General features: G+C 51.8%; 5 protein-coding genes across 5 annotated transcripts; 3 read left to right on the top strand and 2 right to left on the bottom strand.

Annotated features, from left to right (window-relative positions):
- Window positions 1–1711: 1711 nt before the first annotated feature.
- Window positions 1712–3848, top strand: CTRU02_207722 (uncharacterized protein; the record flags this gene model as incomplete). The annotated part of the gene is made up of 2 exons (XM_070204950.1): window positions 1712–3468; window positions 3524–3848. The coding sequence occupies 2 exons, from the start codon at window positions 1712–1714 to the stop codon at window positions 3846–3848; spliced, it is 2082 nt and encodes a 693-aa protein (XP_070061483.1).
- Window positions 3849–8641: 4793 nt separating this feature from the next.
- Window positions 8642–9199, bottom strand: CTRU02_207721 (uncharacterized protein; the record flags this gene model as incomplete). Its single annotated transcript, XM_036727413.1, has 1 exon — window positions 8642–9199. The coding sequence occupies one exon, from the start codon at window positions 9197–9199 to the stop codon at window positions 8642–8644; it is 558 nt and encodes a 185-aa protein (XP_036580779.1).
- A 2472-nt stretch (window positions 9200–11671) lies between these two features.
- On the top strand, window positions 11672–11899 carry CTRU02_207720 (uncharacterized protein; the record flags this gene model as incomplete). The annotated part of the gene is made up of 1 exon (XM_036727414.1): window positions 11672–11899. The coding sequence occupies one exon, from the start codon at window positions 11672–11674 to the stop codon at window positions 11897–11899; it is 228 nt and encodes a 75-aa protein (XP_036580780.1).
- Window positions 11900–14823: 2924 nt separating this feature from the next.
- Window positions 14824–17314, top strand: CTRU02_207718 (urea transporter; the record flags this gene model as incomplete). The annotated part of the gene is made up of 5 exons (XM_070204949.1): window positions 14824–14885; window positions 14977–15038; window positions 15187–15219; window positions 15830–16174; window positions 16227–17314. The coding sequence occupies 5 exons, from the start codon at window positions 14824–14826 to the stop codon at window positions 17312–17314; spliced, it is 1590 nt and encodes a 529-aa protein (XP_070061482.1).
- Window positions 17315–17679: 365 nt separating this feature from the next.
- On the bottom strand, window positions 17680–18756 carry CTRU02_207719 (uncharacterized protein; the record flags this gene model as incomplete). The annotated part of the gene is made up of 2 exons (XM_036727417.1): window positions 17680–18365; window positions 18495–18756. 2 exons carry the CDS (start codon window positions 18754–18756, stop codon window positions 17680–17682), a joined length of 948 nt encoding a protein of 315 aa, XP_036580783.1.
- Window positions 18757–19173: the final 417 nt, after the last annotated feature.

Below are 19173 nucleotides of genomic sequence, written 5' to 3'. Positions count from 1 at the left end.
CTCACGAACCTTGTACAGCAGCTCTTCTTTGTCAACTGATCTATCTAGTCCTACCACTTCGAGGATCGCATCATCTTCTCTGACGCAGACCACTGTTTGGCCTTCAGCTAATACCTCTTCCATGGATGGTCATCTCACCAGTTCAGTTCTCAGTCTTCCGGTAACACCCAGTGTTACTACACTAGTTGAGAGTACGATGCTCACAGATGGTGGTTCTTCCTCGAAAATAATATTGTCTCGTAATACAACTGTCACGTTCTCATCGATAGCCGCTACAGTTACTGAATCCGGTACCCTCGCTACAATTTCAGATGTGCCTGCAACATTGACCATGTCAGAGGTGTCTGGGAATGCAACAACGACATCAAGCCATCTGACAATGAATTCTACTCTATTATCTGTGACACCAACAAAGTCATCCATCAATTCCAGAATAGGTATCACCTCGGGAAGCTCTGTTTGGTCTGCTGTGAACACCAGCACTTCGACAGCGTCATCAGCTACACTCGGCTCTGCCTCCGCAACATTGGCTTCATCTCGCTTGTCTCAAGGAACTGCAAATAATACTGGTTCTTTTTCGGTTACGACAAAGTTCCTTTCAGAAACACTCACTCCAGGTAGACCGACATTGACCCAACCTGTTGAGAGTCCATGGCAGACATGGAATTCGTCCGCTATTACCTCACTAGGCCCTTTTGAGTCGTCTCAGCCCTCTACGACAGAAAGCTTGAGTTCTCTCCCCGAATTTCCAATCCCACCCGCTTGGACATCAGGACCAACGTCTCAAAACACGAACCCAACGAGCTACGTTACCGCCACGAGTAGTCAAGCATCTGCTACAACGTTTTCCACGCTGATTCCATCCGTAATAAGCATCAGTAAAAATAAAACAATAGTTCTTTCTACAATTATCTCGACGTTCCCTGTAACTGTTTCGACGGGAAATTCGACGGTGTTACCTACTTCCGGGGTCTCCAGCTCTTCGTTCGATTCTGCTTCACCTACAGAAATACTTTCCCCCTTCACATTCCCTAAGTCAACCATTATGATTTCTACTGAAGGGACCATTTCCGTCTCGACAATCTTCGGCACCGTCCCGGTCACTTCGACAAAGCCGGGAATCCCCATTACTCCTCAATTCCCATCAAACTCCACCGCTGACCCTACTGGTTCGGCAACCGAAGTAACACTATCTTCCATGCTATCTCGGACGACTTCTTATACGTCGCTGGTTGACACCCCTGATCCGTCTTCCGATGCCACCATTCCGACCCACTCTTCATGGAACAGTACCACAGTTGTATCGTCCATTTCTCCGGTGGCGGATCCAAACTCATCAAAACCATCCAGCTCGACCTCTTTTAACAGTGCTAACGCTACTTGGACAGGGAGTAGCCAGTTTGGAGATCCGGCAACGTCAACAGCCACGTCTAGAACGGATACATCCGTGGGTATACCGCCACAGCCATCGTTCAACTCCACTATATCCGCATCAGCCATCGGCACTGTTTCAATACCAGTGATTACATCTTCTGCTGTCTTCAGCACACTTGCGAACGGTTCTGTCACTGGTTCTGCTTCAACTGCATTCACTTGGACTAACATCACTTCTCCTGGTGTTGCAACTGGCAGTTGGACAAGTGCAGTCACCAGTAGCGTGGTTACAGTAGTTGGAGGAGTGACCGTGACTCTGTGGCCAACAAACAAACTTATGAACACTACGTGGTCGTCTCCAAAGAGTACTTTGTTGCCAAGTAAGGGCACAGTATTGCAGACGTCAACCATAAATGCAACCCAAGCCCCAACATCTGTTGGCTCTGTTATAGACTCGACATCTTCATTCACAACTGGAAACTCAACAATAATTCCTTCTCCAACTGTAGCAAACACATCACATCTCCTGACATCCATTTGGCTGTCGACAAAACAATCACAAACCAGCACTTCATCAGTCAGCATTACCACCATCCCTACAATTTCCGGACAGCCCTCCTTCCCTACGTTAAACATAACTTCAGTGATTACCAGAGGAACTGTGATTTTACCGGCGTCACGCACTGATATTCTGGTCAGCTCAACATTGACTAGAGATGGTTCAATCACTGAGTCTATAGACCTGCCGTCCTCTACCCACTTGTCGCCATTCTTAACTATTAACTCCACTTTAGTCACCACAAGCGGTTTGGCTACGGTCTCAGGGATAAGCGCTACAAATATCCTGACCTCGGCTACAGATACTGCAGCAACCAGTTCTAGGCGCCCTTCATCTTCTTCTCTATCACCGCCCTATCCAACTTGGAATGTTACTTCCATAAAAAAGCCAACAGGAACAGATGTGGGGACAGAAGAAACCATCTCTGGGACTTCGTTCCAAACGTCAGAGTTGGTGAAGTCTTCGAGCAAAGTGAATGCGACAGCTACACCTACCTCTTTACAATCCACAGCTAGCAATGTTATTGTGATTCCAGGATCAACTGGTAACTTGACTTTCACTTGGGTCTCGACCGCTTGGTCTGGCATATCTGTTTCGACCTTGAAGCTAACTAGAGCCAATGGACGAATCACGCAAACTTTCACAGTTTTGCCTACACCACCGTCACTCTCAACATTGAACGTCACCTTAGTTCCCACTCTTACGAAGTCAACCAAGAGCACAGGCACAACCCCTTGGCCAAACTCAGACCCAACATCTACACTAACAATCGCAATATCAGCCTCTTCGTCCTCCACCGATGGCATCGTCACTTTTTCTTCAACATCTACGAATTCGAATACACCATCTGTGACTATACCAATCCAGTCACCATTAAATAATACCACATCAGGGCTGCCTACCACCCCGACCGGGACAGAGTTCGCTAGGGGCACGTCAAGCACAGCCTTGAGCTTGCCCACTGCTCAACCTCCATTTGGGAATTCGACCATCACCACAGCAACCATTCCAGTAAATCCCACTTCATGGGCTTCTGGAGGTAGTATAGTTTCCATCCCAGTGTCGTCTGAATCTACCCCGTTTCTTACCAATTCAACCCTGTCATTCCAAACTTCCTTTGGCACCACGTTGTCCAGCAACCCAACATCATCTGCAGCGAGGTCAGACACAATACCAAGTCCCGCCACATCCTCATTGCCATTTTCATCAGACTTCTCTTCGACTAAGCCAACTTCAGTTTACTCTGCTGCTGTAAACTCCACACGACCTATTCAAACCTCGTCGCCTTGTAACACCGTCACCGTCACGAACGGTACGATCACCCAGATCATAACTAAAAGCGTTCTGGTCCCTACTGTGTCCGCAAGTATTGAGCCAACCATCGTTTATCCACCTCTGACCTCGAGCCATACGTCTATCTTGTCCAAGTCAAACTGCACCTCCAAGTGGCAGAACACAACGTCTACTGGCTCACCGGCTAGTTCTGTTAAAACATGGACGTCGATTATGGCAACAAACTGTAAGCTTCCTTTCTGATCCTTCACGCAAGCCCTGCTGAATAGTTCTAGGGACTTTTCCCCCTGGCCCTAGCACAACATTCATCACTTCAACAACAAGCGGTCTAGGGTCTCCTGACAGAAACATCAGTGTTATACTTCAGTCTGCAAAGCTGTTGATGCCGACTACAACTCTCAGTGCTTCACCTCTGCCATCAAACGCAGCTTACCCATGGGGAGGTATTGGTCCTCTCTTCCGACACCCTCACATGACTGTCCCTGGCAATGACGATGAACCGAACGAACCGCCAGTGGTTCAAGAGGTGAATGGTATTTGGTGGAGCCGATGGAAACAACACTTTGACCGCCTCCAATCTGGTGAAATGGAAAATAAGGCAAGTGAAGCTCGAGACACGTAAGGTCCATCATATCGTCGATGTCTTCGGTTTTGTGTTTATTATGCCAAATTGCATTGACAATCAATTTGTTCAGACTGTGAGAAAATGGATCTCGCCTTGCTTCTCTGTCTCGTCTAGCCGGACAGACTACATACTAATGGCTCAGTTTTCTTTGTACGCCATAGAATTGCGTACAATTTTGTTGCTAGAATAAAAGAATGCGAACCTACAATGGAATGAATCTGTGCTTGTCCTTCTCGCAGCCTTCCTTACTCCATTTACTCCAGAAGGTCATCCACACGTCTACTTGTCCTGTTGGTCATTGCCCAGGCGATAGGATCCAGGGGAAGGATGTGCAACCACTGAGAAAGACCGACAAGAAACATGATGCGATTCTAGTGGCAAAGTGATGCAAGCTCCGAGGCTCAGCTTCATCGTCAGCTCATATCATCTTTCGTAATGTTACCTTGCTGCACCCCATGCGGCAGGCCAGACTCAAGACATTAGTACAATCTCTGTATCATGATGACTACGAAATTACAGTCAATGTCTCGAAGCCCCTATATGTCACGTTCCGATTATGGTGGATAATCCATCCAGTCTCTTCCGATCAGTGTTCTAGAGCTTTTTCTTGGCTTCAGTACGGCCGGTATCATCATCTGACTCTCTTGACATGGTCACATGCTGCGAAGCCGGAGAGGAAGTTTTACACCGAGAGGTGAGTCGGAACCGAAGTCGGAGAGATGTAAATAGGCAGACAGCATAGTAAGCTGGGCGGTATACTGTATCAGATTCGGGCTGAGATGGCTGGGTTAACCCCTGTTTTGACAAACAAAGACGACCGTGTGTTAACGGTCGCGATACTATGCGGGAAGGGAAAAAAAAAAACGTTTCTTTTTTGTAGATCTGGGTGGTTTATTTCTGGTCAGTGTCTTGTTCGCCTCATATCGGCACCGGCTTCCGGCGCCTTCAGCCTGGAAGGGAGAGAGAAACGCTGACGGCCGAGAAGCGGGAGAAAAGGAAACTATCGATGAGGCCAGGTGAGCCGCTGGTAGAGGGCGAGAGATGGGGTGATTATGATGTACGTGGTGATACAGCGCGGGAGAGCGGAAGTGAGGAGAAAACGAAGTGGAGGATCTTTATTTTTTTTTCTTTGGGGCGTGGTTCTTGGTAATGTCGGTCGCCCTTCGGCGGATCTTTGATGAACTTTTGTCCTCGCAGAACCCGAGCCGCGGCTCTCAAATCATAAGAGAGGGGGCTGGGCTCAATGTCAATTTCTTTTGGATTTTTTGACATTCTGCATCTATGAGAAGTGGACGGGGGTTAGTGGCCGCCCTAGTGGAGTGGCGATTAAACAAGGCCGGGGAGATGAGAGTGACGAGATTGGCCTGGGAGCAAGAGCTATGAGTTGGCCATGCATAGCATTGGCATATCTACCTCGAAGGAACCACGTGGTTGTTGCTTTTCTGGAAACCTTCTCGATGGGACGGGGTTACATCGGAATCGGGGCCAAGGCATGAGTGAGCATCATGGTGTTTCTTTTTCCACTGCGAGGATGAGAGTAATAATGGGAGCAGTTCAGCATTTGTTTACTGGCACACATGTGGACGTATAGACATTTCGGATAGGATGGCAAAAGAGACGGACCAAAACACACACAAAAAAAGTCTTGGTATCTTGTCGACTGGGACGTTCCAGCAGTTGGCGGAGATGAAATCTGTGATGGGGCGGCCTGGGCCTATCGACTGATGTCGTACGGGCGGGTCTTGCCTTTCTGTTTGATCATCGGTTCATCTGATCGGAGTTACACCGATGATACGCGCCTTTTGTTCTCTAATGGGGTTGGTGTTATGTATGTCTGATCTGTGTTGCGGTCTGTCTTGCATGACTTACAGACAGGCAGCTCTGAGGCTATCTCCGATGCTGTTCGCCCTTGCTGCTCTTCAGCCGGTTCAACAACACTCTTTCCAATGCAGCAGACTGTCGATTTCGGGTAGCTGATCTTGCACCTCGATCGATTGAGTTTCTGAGAGTGCCCGTGCCTTTATGCCGCCTGGCGCTGATGCTGCAGAGACCGACTAAAGCAGCCCGCCTGTCCGCGCTGAGGGTCTCAGGATTATCTACTGCAAGCCACCGAAGCCACGTTGCTGCAGGTTACTGTGAACCTAAATCTCCGCGCGTCGATGGCTTTTTTTTCATCATCATCATCATCAACATCTGCTGCCCCCTTGTCGCGCTGTGCATACATGGCGTCAACCACCCGGTCATGAAAAAGGCAGGTCAATCCGCAGATGCCTCGTTCAGATCAAGAAAAACCTCCGATATGGTACTTCAAACCCCGGTCTTCGGTAGCTAGTTCCTCCGCCCCAATGGGATTTCATGATAACGAAAAGGCGGAACGTCGTGCCCGTGACGGGTTGTCACCGTAAAGACTGCCAGATCGTTGGATCGCCAGATGCGTGTGAGGGAAAGGGAGGTGTGGGACACGATGGACACGCACACACGCACCACACACACAAACGCACAGATGCAGGAAAAATGATCAATCTGGCTTGCGGGGGGAAAGTAGCCAGCAACCCTTGTTGTTTGACAGGGATAAGCTTGCGAAGAAGGGAGGGTGGTACGGGGAGCAGGGGATGTAAGAGATCGAAGGGTGGGTTTCGATCCCCTCATGTACGTGTGTATACTTGCTTTTTCCAATGTCCTACTTTCGCCTTTGCGATCAAAACTTTCTTGGGGACTTTTTCAGACACTATTTCTTTGGGGAGAGGGAGAGGGAGACGGCACCCCCATGCCCCCGTCTCAGATTTTGGGACTCTGGGGCTCTGGGACTCTGGGGCTCTGGGACTCTGGGACTCTGGGACTCACACATGTCTGCCATCTCGTGACTTTGATGTTGGGTAGATTATTCTGCTCCATCGCCATCCGAGACACTTCGTCTTTGAGACATCGTCCTTGAGTACGGCATTGGTTGTGTCTGAGGTAGTTTAGGCAAGGGATGTTGAGGCTCAAGCAGAGGCATCAGGTAGTTGCTTGGTGATGATGGCCCGTCATTCTTCTAGGTCGTAGACGTGCTCATTTTAAGTTTAACACTGCAAGTTTTAGGGAGATAACGGACCGAACGGAGACTCCCGTTATTATTGCCATTTATATGACATGGACTAGTAGGGCCCCGGATGCCGCTAGGATCAGCCAAGTCAAGTGGGAGTAGTTAGAGTTTGTGAGAAGAAAAGAAGCGGCACGATCGCTGCGTTGAAATCTTGGGATGAATCTATCAGCGGGTAGCGGCAGCCCGGGTAGATTGCCTTAGGGGGCCGTCGAGCTTTTACAACTGACATCACCATCAGATAACATGAACACAGGAAAAGACGAGAAAGAAATGTGACTGGTACGTCCGTACACGAGCGCTTCTGACGTGGCTCCAATCTGACGATCTGTTGCTATGCAGCCTGCGAACGAACCTGGACGGGCAGCATGCGGTTGGTCCCGTCCGGCTCCCGCCGCTGGGCAAAGAGAGGGAAATAAGCAAAACTGAGTACGGATAAGAGAGAGAGAGAGAGGGATGGATGGAACAAAGGCTTCTTGATTTGGCTGCCAGGAGAAACTTTGAAAGACGTTAGAGGCGTGGCATTGACATGTTCATGTCGTGTGTCTGTGTGAGTGCATGGCTCCCCAAGAACGGGGCCACATGGAAACCACACGGGATGACACGAAGGGAAAGAAGCGGTGAAACTTAAGCGAAGGGGTTTCGAAGGATGAATAGAGTCATGACCCGGCGTTTCTTTCTCTGAAGATACGGGAAACCCAAGATTGCTGCATCGGGAATGAGATGCTGCCGTTCTCAAGGACAAGGATCTCCGGGGAAGAGACGCGGAACATGGAGGCGTGGGAGGAGGCCTGCGATATGTATATGTCGGCAAGGAAGCATAGGCTTCGTTTTTTTTCTTCCCTCTGTCTCTTCTCGATTTGACAGGATTCTAGCCCTTGATTTGTGTTGCAATGACCGATTTCGATGACCTCCTCTTACGTTTTGGGCCTGCTATAGCAAGAGAGGGGTTTCTGATCTATCGCCGGGGAAAGATCATGGGATCTCCGGGGAATGAGAACCCTTGCTCCCGTCGCAGGATCCTTGCTTTCCTTGGCGGCGTTCACGATCGTGTTCCCTTGCTCTCCTTGCTGAGAGGCTTGCCGGGGGTTTAAATTGGTGCGAAGACTGGGAGAGGGTTGCGAATGCGATCGTGGGGGGGCTTGCTGCTGGCTTGAGGGGAAACGGGGAGCTGAGGTGAAGAGAAGGAAAAGCAGACTAAGGTAGAGGCGTTGAGGACGCAGCCTGTTCGGTTGACACACGCCCAATCATGAAGTCCATAATCTAGAGCTGAGGAGGCTCACAACCTTACCACAACTTATGGCTTGCAGGCAACCATTCTTTCTGATTATTCTATCTATCTGCCTGAGCTATGACAAAGGTTACCCACGGCTTACATTAAACCTATCAACCGGGACATTCCTTCGTTGCAACTAGCTGGCGGCACCAACCAACCAACTCGTCTACCACTGCACCCTCTTTTCCAACCACCATTTTTCGGATTTGAATAATGATATCACAAATGACGATTAAACCTTGTAAATGGAAACATCGCGCACTAGCCGAGGCATCGAACCTTTCCACCGGTAGGAGCAAGCAGGTAGACGCAATAGAAACAAGCTGTACTGGTTCCCAGCCCGTTGACATCTTCCGCCCACATTGCCGAAGAACCCCAGCCTCCGGCCTAGGCCCCAAACCACTCGCTTACCGAGCGCTGCATGTTCCCAATCTAAGAACAAGATGAAGCCCGTCGGCGCATCCCGTCAGGCCGATGCGTCTTGACGCACCCCTTACAGCCAGGGCTAAACACATCCGGCATCTTTCCCCCAAAAAGCTCGGGGCGGTAGACATACCATTCACGGTAAGACTTCCACTCCTCGAGATACTCGACCCAGTAGGCCAGCTGCTCGACAAGCCAGCTGTCGCGCAGGCGGTCCTTAACCCACTCCGCCGGCTCGTCTTTGCCCTTGTAAGTACGGAGCACCTCCGGGCGGACGTCAGCGACGCGCTCGGCGGTGTAGTAGACGAAGTCGGCTCGGCGGCCGCGCGCCGTGAAGTAAGGCACGGAGCCCCACTCTACCACGGCGCGGGAGGTGGTCAGAGAGACGACGCGGACCGTGCAGCAGATGCATTTCGCCTGGGCGAGGAAGTCCCGGAGCACGGTTGATACCTTCGGGGTACTCGTACGCGGGTGGAGCCGCATGGTTGCTGCCGCTGCCGCTGCTTCTATTGCTGCAACTGACATTGGAGAGCTCGAAAGCTGGAGCAACGGCGCCTGAGATGCCATGGTGAGAGGGGCAGAATGCCTGGATCTGCGGGCGTCGGCATTGTTAGTCGGTCTTCGGGTTGAATGTTTCCATCATCTGTGGGGATTATGCGTAAAAGAGGCAAAGCTCACGAGATATGTTCCTCTGGTCTGGCGTCATCAACCCGGCTGTATCCAGGGTCTGTTTAAAGGGTACCGATACGCGAGCGCAAAGTATCCCGCCTTTCCAAGACCTATTTTTTTTTTCCCCTTCTTCTTTTTTCCTTTCCTTCGTTCCCCTTGCCGTGATCTGATCCAGTCCTAATCTCAACACGCAACGAGGATCCCGATGGCCCGTCGTCTCGTTTTCGTCAAACCGGCGGCTGGCTTGCAGCGGAAAGGCGACGGATGAGCGAAGCTTGGCAGGATAGAGAGCTGACTGACTGGCTCATCCGGGTTGTCTTTGACCGTAAGGGAGGGAGAGTGCCAGGCTAAGGGTGAGATCCATCTTCATGCAAGGATGGTGGTCAAGTCAATTTGTTCATTTATAGGGGCCTCTTTTTCCTTCTCCCTCTCGTTTCACTCGTTACCCCAGCTCTGGCTCTGCATGCCTTGCTGAACCCCCCCGCCATAGTGTCTCACTCGGCTTGGCAGAAAGAGATCGATCTTCAAACATCATCGTAATTGGCTCGGTGATGCATCTTAGGAAAGCTCACCTGACTGGCGAATTTGTTGAGTCCGTCATTGCTGATGAAGCCGGCCTGCGTGTCTTGAAGATTTTCACAGCAGAAGCCCGGAAGGAGATGATGCACGAAGAAAAAAAAAAAAAAAAAAGGACGGAAATAGGAAAAAAATGAAAACCGACGAAAACAAGGAGTGATGTCCCTCACTTCATGCTATCGTTGCCACGAGACGCTTTCTTTTTCCGCCCCGTCTCTGTGGACACCCATTTGCGAGAAATAAAAAGTGATTACTATTTTTTTTCCCCCTCCCACACCGCAGTCACATTGATTTTTTATTACTGGCCTTGTATCAATGACTCCTGCAGAGGTGTTGGAATCAAGAGTGTACTGGGGGGTGTATTACCCGGCCGATCGTCCGCCCCAATCGCGCGGAACCCCATCGGCGGACACTATCACATCTCAGATTATAGGCCGCATGACAGCGCCACGCAAGGATAACCCGCCTGGGTACTTTCTCTGCACTGCACTCATCGCCGTAGATTTCAGTGAGATGTGAGAGGGGAAGGGGGCCTTGAAGGAAAACGACGCCTGCTGGTGCAAGCGAAACCATCCCTCATCCCTTCATCTCGCTGGTGCACTTTCAAACTTGTGGATTCTCTTTATTTTCGGACATATTCTGGAGGTTGATGCGGTCCGACAAACTCAACCCATCGTAATTCCCCGTCGAGCAGATCTCACTCAGATTGATTGGTCTTGACGAATTATCCAGCTAAAACATCTCATGAAAGCGTTATATCAAGTCTGATATTCGCTGGGATTTGGCTGTCGCCTTTCGGAGCGGGACACTGCCCGGGGACAGGGGACAAGGCTCGACCAACAAGGCTGGCCTGGCTGGGTCCTTAAGGTCCATGGTCCATGACATTCCCCTGCGAAGGCCACTCGTGAGCAGACGAATGCTTGCTTTTTTCCCACGAAAAACCCCCCAAGCCACTTAGCAAAAGGGGCCGCTGTCTCTGCTAAGGTCGGGAGGAGGGAGGGGTGGCCAGGTCGTTTCTGACTCGAACTGCTCATTCCATTCCAATCTGTGTTCCTCGGTGACCACCAAACGGGGTAGAAGTCATGGCCAACGAGAGACGGGCGAAAGGCCGGGCAAGGCGAGGGCCTAGGTCATCCGGATTTCTTTTGGCAGACATTCACCGCAAATCCAAGGAAAGTTAATTTGATATTGTCCATTTTCTTTTGGTTTAAGACAGGGTCCTCGAGGAAACCCACCTGCTTTCCCTTGACAATTTGGTCATCCATACACAATCTGAGAGTGTTTAAGAAAAAAAGGTCACATATTTCACCTGCTAAAAGAAACCATTCCGAAGGGCCAGCCCACACGCACACACCCCCTCCCCAGCAAAGTCAGCGCCCGCCAAGCGTTTTCCAGATAGAGACCGGGGAGGAAGGGATAGAGTACGGGCAGATCGTTCATGGCACGCACCTGTTTTTCGGACAAGGTCCCCTCTCTGGCCCATCGAAAAGTTGTCTGCTGCAGCCACCCAGAGTTAGGATCTTACATATACCCGCTCGTCGAACCAGCACCTCGGAACGTCGTCTGACAGGCTATCTTCGCTCACCGGTATCTGTCGGCCCTTGCTACCTGCCTTGACCGAGTTGTCATGCCAAGTCCCCTCTTTTCAGTCTAAATCAACTTCGCACAACTTCTGTTTGCTGTGAGTCCGACTTTGCGCGTTTCTGAAGGAAGCCCGAGCTAACGGTAGAATAGCACTTTGCCCCATTTCAGTACCAACAAAAAAGCCCGCTAGCTGCCGCCGCACCAGAAAAGATGTGTGAGTGGTACCGACGCAACTACGCCTGCGGGCACCACTTCACCGGCGCCTCTGAGTGGTGTTACCGGTACAGCCAGACGCAGAAACGCTGCAAGGTCGTCGTGACACAAGTCGACTACGACCCGTCTGTGTGCAAAAGTTGTGTGAAAAAGGGCGTCAAGACCGAGGTGCCATGGGAGCACATGATCGACCGGACCAAGTTCGACCCCAACCGGGACGAGTGAAGTTCGTGTCATGAGGCGAGGACAGCGAGCTGTAACAACAACAACAAGAACGACCTGTGACCAAAAAGGCAGGATGACAACAACAACAACGACAAAACATGCCACGACGGAACTCTGGCAACCTCTTAATGAATCGCCGGCACGGCGTGGACTTCTTCGGACGAGACGGAATCTCTCGCGGCGGCGTTTGGAATAAACGTGACTGGGACTGTGTAGCCGCATGCATACATGGCTTATTAGAGCATCTGGGCCGGCGCACCTTATACCCATTTGATTTTTGATTTTAATTTCCTTGGAGTCAGTTGGATTTAGGCACATACAACGGTGTATCTGGATTCGGAGTATCGGAAGCGAAGGTCTTCGAGAAAAGTGTATTTTACCGGTTGACAGTGTATGCATGGTCGTCGGTAGAACCGACCCGAACAAGTCAGTGTGGTTTCTGTCTTGTAAGCCTTCATAGTTCTGATGCCTGGTGACCACTCATGGTATAATGCTTGAAGCAATAGCTCTGCGGGACTATTTCTCACTCGCTGAATGGCATCGAAGTGTTGCCTTCCTTCGCTCTCATAAGATTAATTCGTTCTGTTATCCGGCAAGGAACGTGGGGTTTCGAATCTTAGACATTGAACAGCCGGAGTAGCTCCACGTCCAAGCGGAGCTCGCGTCTGCCGCGGAGACATGAAGTCAGATGACGAGGCTCATGACGGGCTTCCATTCCTACTCTTGATTAATCACGACATGAAGTTCACGCGCAGGAATAGAAGCGATGTTGACGGCCCGCCTGTGGGCGTCGCATGGCGCGAAAGATGTTTGGGGGCCACGGCACATGCTCGATGCTAAATTGATTACATGCGGGCTAGCAGTGAGACAGATCGACGCGACCCGCGATCCCCAAGATGAGATGGCCGGTGGAAAGACGTGCTCAGCTGAAACATAGCTGACGGAAGGCTTGGGGAGCTGAAGAGGTAAAGCGTGCGTGAAGGATTTTGGTTGTGAACGGGGCAACATTCCGGAGAGATCCCTGGGAGATGGCACATTGTCGAGTGGCTTGGGTTGCTGGGCTCCCAAGGTCCCTTAATCCCTTTGAGGCGTCATATGGCCTAGGACACGTCTCAGGTGTATCGTCAGGGTACATAAAGTGATGTGATTGATCATTTCTGGCCATTGAGGTTGCTGTTCGTTTATTAACCCGGACAGGTGCGGTAAATGGAGGTTACAAGCCCGGCACATGCACGGACAAGAGCCGGAGCGCTTACCCGGCGCCGGGCATCCAGCGAGCCCCTCATCCCGGGCCACTAACGAGGGACAACTCCCGGCCCGGCTCCTAATGCATGTCGGTGTTATGCATCTTCAGTAAAACCAAACCTCTCCTGCTATGAAGCTATGCCATCCAGGGAAGATAGCAATTTGCACGGTTACAAGGTCGGTGGCTTTAGTAGAAGCCATTAGTGTTTCCACTGGGGGCACTATTGGCCAAAGCCAGACTTCTGTCTCTCTTGCCCTGGCCTCGTTGACCTAGCATAGAAGTGCGCCTCGCAGCTTGTGCATCACTATTGCTCCGATTTAGGTCAATTGAGCAGGACGATAGGTCAGCTGGCTATTAAAGCAACGACGAGTGCCTGTCTCCTAGCTAGTTCTGGTTCTAGTCAACTTATCGCCAAACCTTCAGCTTGACCGGTTCTACCTGGTTTCTACTTCGAAGATGAAGTTTTTCTTGAGTCTCGTCTCTGCACTGTTGGTCACGGCGGCTTCAGCCTACGTAATTAATATACCGGCGTTCGTATTTTTTTCTGGTGATTAACCAGTCGAAATGCTAATAACAATCGTCCAGCGACGATACTAAGGAGGATGTTCCTGTGCAGCCCAGTTGGCGGGAACCAGAGCACGTCTTCGGAGATCTTGGCGCCATGTCTGGCAACGGAGAGGGTTTCTGTAAGTCGAGCCGTGAGTCTAAAAAACGCTAGACTTACAAGAATATAGAAGAAAAAAAGTAAGGAAGAAGAAGACGAGGTTATAGATTCTGTGGACAGTGGTTGTGAGAAGTACTCATTCGAGTAGTAATGATGAGCAACACCTGTGCTGTTTTCAGAACGACCGTTTCTTCAGCACGTGGGAATAGAGTAGGAGGAAGTGGGGTTACCTCTCCAGTGTGGCAGCACATGTGATTAATTGTATGATGCATACAGGTAGAATAAGAATCGGTAAGGTAGTTCGATATTTTCAATGGATTGGAGCATCCGTAGACCAGCACGTGACTGCGGACCAGAAAGCCGGCTGAAATTGACTTTGCGCTTGAAGGTCATGCCTTCCTCCGTGTTCGAACTACTTCGTTCGGCCCTTCCCATCGTGTGAAATCGGGCAATGACTCCGGTGGCAGACCGGGGGCCCAGAAGCAACCACCAACTAATTACACTACTACAGCGCCTGCAAACGGCGCGACTCCCCCACTGTCCCCTCCCCCTCCCACCTCCTCGGGGCTCTTTCCCCCCCTCCACAAATGTCACTTGTGTCACTTGCTATCGTGAATGGCCCATCGCCGCTGTCGGCCAAGTTAATCCAGTGTTGCTCAATAATGCCCCCACGCAGATTATCCACTCTTTTAGCTGACCATTAACTAACCAAGGATGGGCATGTCAAATTGTCGAATCACGCTTTTCCGAGCTGATTAGTTGAGTACCTTGTTCACGGTCGTAATCGCCCAGCACAAGGATTTTTTTTTTTTCACGCGCGCAAATCTCGCCTCTGTTTTCGCTCACGCCACGACCCCAAGCTTAAATACCTTTGCTTTCTTTTTCCTCTCTGCAACGTAGAGCTAGCCTGTTGCATTTCTTCGCATCTCTGGCGTCATTCTTGCTTCCTTACTTGGATTAAAGCAGATTCGTTGAAATACACGCCAATACCTTTGCCATAATCGACTCGCTACCATGGGACAGCCATCGTCAGCGGCATCCAATGCCATCATTTACGTCACATATGGACTCTTCCTGTACGAATTTACGAGAACCTCTCATGAATTGAACCCCCCTTCTTGTCTCTGCGCGCGAAAAAGGCTCAGTACTGACGGGTGGTATTCACAGGATTATGGGGACTAGTATTGCGTGGAAGTTCCGCAATCAGTCCAAGGGAGAGTTCTTGTCTGGTAACCGGACTCAGTCGGGTCAGAACTCCCCCTCTCGTTTGAGACAGTCGCCGTGGAGCCTCACCGCTCACTACGGCCCTGTCCTCTCAATCTTGAAAACCCATTTTATTACTCCGTCATGATATCGGCAACTAACACTCACCCGCAGCCTTTCCTTTGGCCCTCAACTTCATCGCCTCTGGTGAGTGAAGAAGTCGCAACAGCGCTTCTCCGGCTTGAAAACCGACGTCTCTTTTTTTCCCCAAGAGAAAAAAGAGCGGCAGAACACACATAGCAGTTGAAACGAAACCCAACAAACCCTACGAAAAGCAATGCGCAGACGACAAACTTGACGTGAGGCGGGGATTCAACTCCCTCCTCCACACCATCCGAGTATCATGAGACGAAGATCAGGGTGACACATCCGACGAAACTGACAGGCAGGTTCGTAACCCAAGATCAACAACTGTCCTCGCCCCTTTTCCGGTCCGCCTTGCGGGCTCCTTCATGCTCTTACTACTCCTCACACCTCTTGCGGCTGAGACCGTAAGAGTGGTATCGGACCCCCAAGACAGACCGGAAAGGGGATCCCGAGGATGCGGCTCACTACGGGCGCGGATTTGAAGCAGACCGACGTGGCATCCACCCTCTCTCGCTCTACGAGAGAGGAGATGCTCGTCCTGTGGAAATGAAGCTGAGATTGCACCGTAATTACTCGATCAAGTTAATGCTTGCGTGGGAAACGTGCTGCCGCTCCAATATCTCCACCCCTTCCTCCCCTTCTTGTGTGCCCGTAAAACTGACCACCATAGCTCTCGGCTCCGGTATCTTGTTCTCGTACCCCGAACTTGCCACAATCACTGGTATCCAGGGCGTGCTTGTGTATGCTCTGTCGTCTTCGCTGCCGCTCCTCATCTTTGCCGTCCTCGGCCCCATCATCCGCCGCAAGACGCCTGAGGGTTTCGTGCTGACGGCATGGACACGGCAACGCTATGGCACCGTCGCCATGCTCTACCTCAGCTTCATGACGCTGGTGACACTGTTCCTGTACATGGTCGCTGAGCTGTCTGCCATCGGGCAGGTTGTGAACACACTGACGAACCTGGATGGTTTGCCCGTCATGATTGTTCAATGCGTAATCACCACCATCTACACCTGTACGCTTGTTCCCTTTTCCAAGCTCACACGTCCAGTTCTAATATCTCGCAGCCCTCGGCGGTTTCCGCATCTCCTTTCTGACAGACAACCTCCAAGGTGCGATGGTAGTCTGTCTCATCATCATCGTTGCCATCACGATGGGTGTCAAGACGGAGATCGACACCTCTTTGATCGAAACGTCTGGTCTGCTCAAGCCCACGCTTCTCGGCTGGCAGCTCCTCTACATCCTGCCCATCTGTATTCTCACCAATGACTTCTTCCTCTCCGGCTTCTGGCTGCGTACCTTTGCCTCCAAGACGGACAAGGACCTGCGCATCGGTGTCTCCGTCGCCGTCGTCATCATCCTTTGCATCCTCACCATGGTCGGCGTTACGGGCCTGGTCGCCGCATGGTCTGGCGCTCTGCCCCTGGATCAGATCTCCGAGAGTGGCTCTGTCGCCTTCTTCCTGCTGCTCCAGCAGCTCCCCGCGTGGGTCGTCGGCATCGTGCTGGTGATGGTCTGCACCCTCAGCACGGCCGCCTTCGACACTCTCCAGTCAGCCATGGTCTCCTCGGCGTCCAACGACATCTTCCGTAACCGCCTCAACATTTGGTGGATCCGTCTGGGCGTCGTGCTCCTCATCATCCCGACCGTCGTCATCGCCCTTAAGGCGCCTTCCATTCTGCAGATCTACCTGGTCTCCGATCTCATTTCCGCCTCCGTCATTCCTGTGTTGGTCTTCGGGCTTATGGACCGTTTCTACTGGTGGCGCGGCTTTGAGGTCGTAGTCGGCGGCCTGGGCGGCATCCTCACGGTCTTCATTTTCGGAGTCATCTACTACGACGGCAACGTGCAGAAGGCCGGAAACCTGCTCACCATCTCCGAGGGTCTGTACGCCAACGACTGGAGCGTCTTTGGAGCCTTCGTCGCCGCTCCCGTGGGTAGCTTCCTCTGGGGCTTCGGAGCGCTGGGATGCAGACTCGCGTTCCAGTACGTCATGGCTAAGAAGAGTGGCCGCCGCTTCGACGCGCTCGACCGTCCCGTCGGCCCGGGCTTCACTTCCGAGGTCGACGGCGTGCCGCGTGCTGTCGACACCTATGAGAACGCCGACGTCACTTCGGACGTGGAGATCGTCAAGCCCGCAGGCAAGTTTTTCTAAAACGCAAACTAGTCTATCTCGACTTTGCAAAAGTAAACACGCCTGTGTTCAGACGATGAGGCTTACTCAAGTCAACCACAACAATCACATGATATAGAAGGTGGGAGGGGAAACGCCGGAGTAGGGGGAGATTTTACTTGTGATTTTTTTTTTTCCTTCAAATGGTTTGGAGAGTCTTTTGCTCCTATGCAACCAAGGCTCATTCTATAGCCAGATAATCAGACACATATAATACACTCATTACATGTTTTTTTGCTCCTCATACACACACAGACACTCACAACTTCAACCGCCAGTGACAACCTGCTCACCAACCAATCCGCCCTCTTGCCTGGACCTTATATAAAAACAAGTGATTTTCCTAATTAAACCCTCTTCCCCCTCCTCTTGGCAAAATCCTGTTGCTCCATATGCGTCATAGTCTTCTGCTCCATCTCCCAGTCCTCTGGGGTAGTGGCCTGCGTGTTACCCCAGACGAGCCACTTCTTGGGTTCGTAGGTGTTGGGGTCGAGCTGGCGCGTGATGACAAAGTACTCGGTCTGCTTCTGCACGCGCGTGCTACCCTTGATCGGGTTCCCCGTCGCCTTCTCGACCTTGCCGAGCTTCTGAGTGCTGGTGATGGCGACGACGGCCTGCTGGACCAACGGCGCCTTGCCGACGGGGGGAAGCAGGGCGACTCTGTGGCTCATGACGCTCGGGGACCCGTGGTACCGCACGAGTTCCCACGTGAGCTTCTCAGAGGCCTTGCGGCGGGAGATGGTGGCGCTGAGTGTCTCGTAGAGGCGCGGCGTGCAGAGCTCGCGGAGGGCGTCCTTGTCGCCTGACGCGAGCGCCTCGGCGAGCTGTCGGTGCAGGGCCTTCGCCGTCGGGACGATCTGGGTGCGGTGGAACTTTACGCGGGGCCGCTTCATGAAGGAAGGCATGGATTGGAATTTGAGGCCGACAAAGGTCGCGAGGTCGCGGGCGTGCTGCTTGAAGCGGTTGAAGTAGTAGCTGAGGAGGACGGACGGAGACTTGCTGAGCTGAGAGAAGGGGAGCGGGACGAAAGTTCCTGTTCGTCGCGTTGCATGTTAGCTGATTGTTTCGTCCTCCCCTTTCACTTTGCCAGTTTCACGCATGACCTAGCTTCTCCCCTTTATTTGAAAGATCCACCTGGCTCTAGGAAGGAAAGTCGACGTACCCGGGAGCAGAATGTGCATGACGCTCTGCGCCTTCTCCATCTCCTTGGCCGAGAAGCCTTTGGCACCCAAATCGGCCATCGCCTTGTTCATGCGCTGCGAGGAGCGCACGTCCGCGGCGGATGCCCTCGCAGCGTATCCTCTCGTAGTCGTCGCGGGAGCTATCCTCTTGGCCGTCGTCGGGAACGCAACACGGGCGAAAGTCTGGGGGCGCATGGCGGCCGCTCTGCTCAGGCCGAGCAGAGATGTTGCGGAACGGTACATGGCGGGGGATTGCAGGTGTGGGTGTGTTTGATCTCGAAATGGCTACTCTGTCCCGCTGCTTCGTCGCCGTGGCAGAAGAGGGAGAGAGAAGTTTGAGGGGACACTCGTGTTGGAGGTTGCTTCCGTGGTCTGATGCCGCACGATTACCACAGCCTGGCCCAAAGCTAGTCTCTCTATCGTCTGCCTCAACCAAAAAAAATCCAATTGGAAAAGAAAAATGGTCCAAGCTTCGGGACGTTTTTTCTCGAAGGCCCGGAGCCTCGGAATCCTCCGCGCCTGCTGTGGATGGTGCATGGAGCTCGGGCCCAAGAGTTGAGCCACATTGTGGCTTATGTTTAACGACCACCACCCAATCAAGACTATGCCAATCATCATGTTCTTCAGGTGGAGTTTCCCCCTTGTTCAGACATGACGAAC

Source organism: Colletotrichum truncatum, assembly GCF_014235925.2.
Source record: "Colletotrichum truncatum strain CMES1059 chromosome Unknown Contig_0004, whole genome shotgun sequence".
Taxonomy (NCBI): domain Eukaryota; kingdom Fungi; phylum Ascomycota; class Sordariomycetes; order Glomerellales; family Glomerellaceae; genus Colletotrichum; species Colletotrichum truncatum.
The sequence above is the reverse complement of the archived record's forward strand: the minus strand, read 5'-3'. Positions and strand labels throughout refer to the sequence as shown.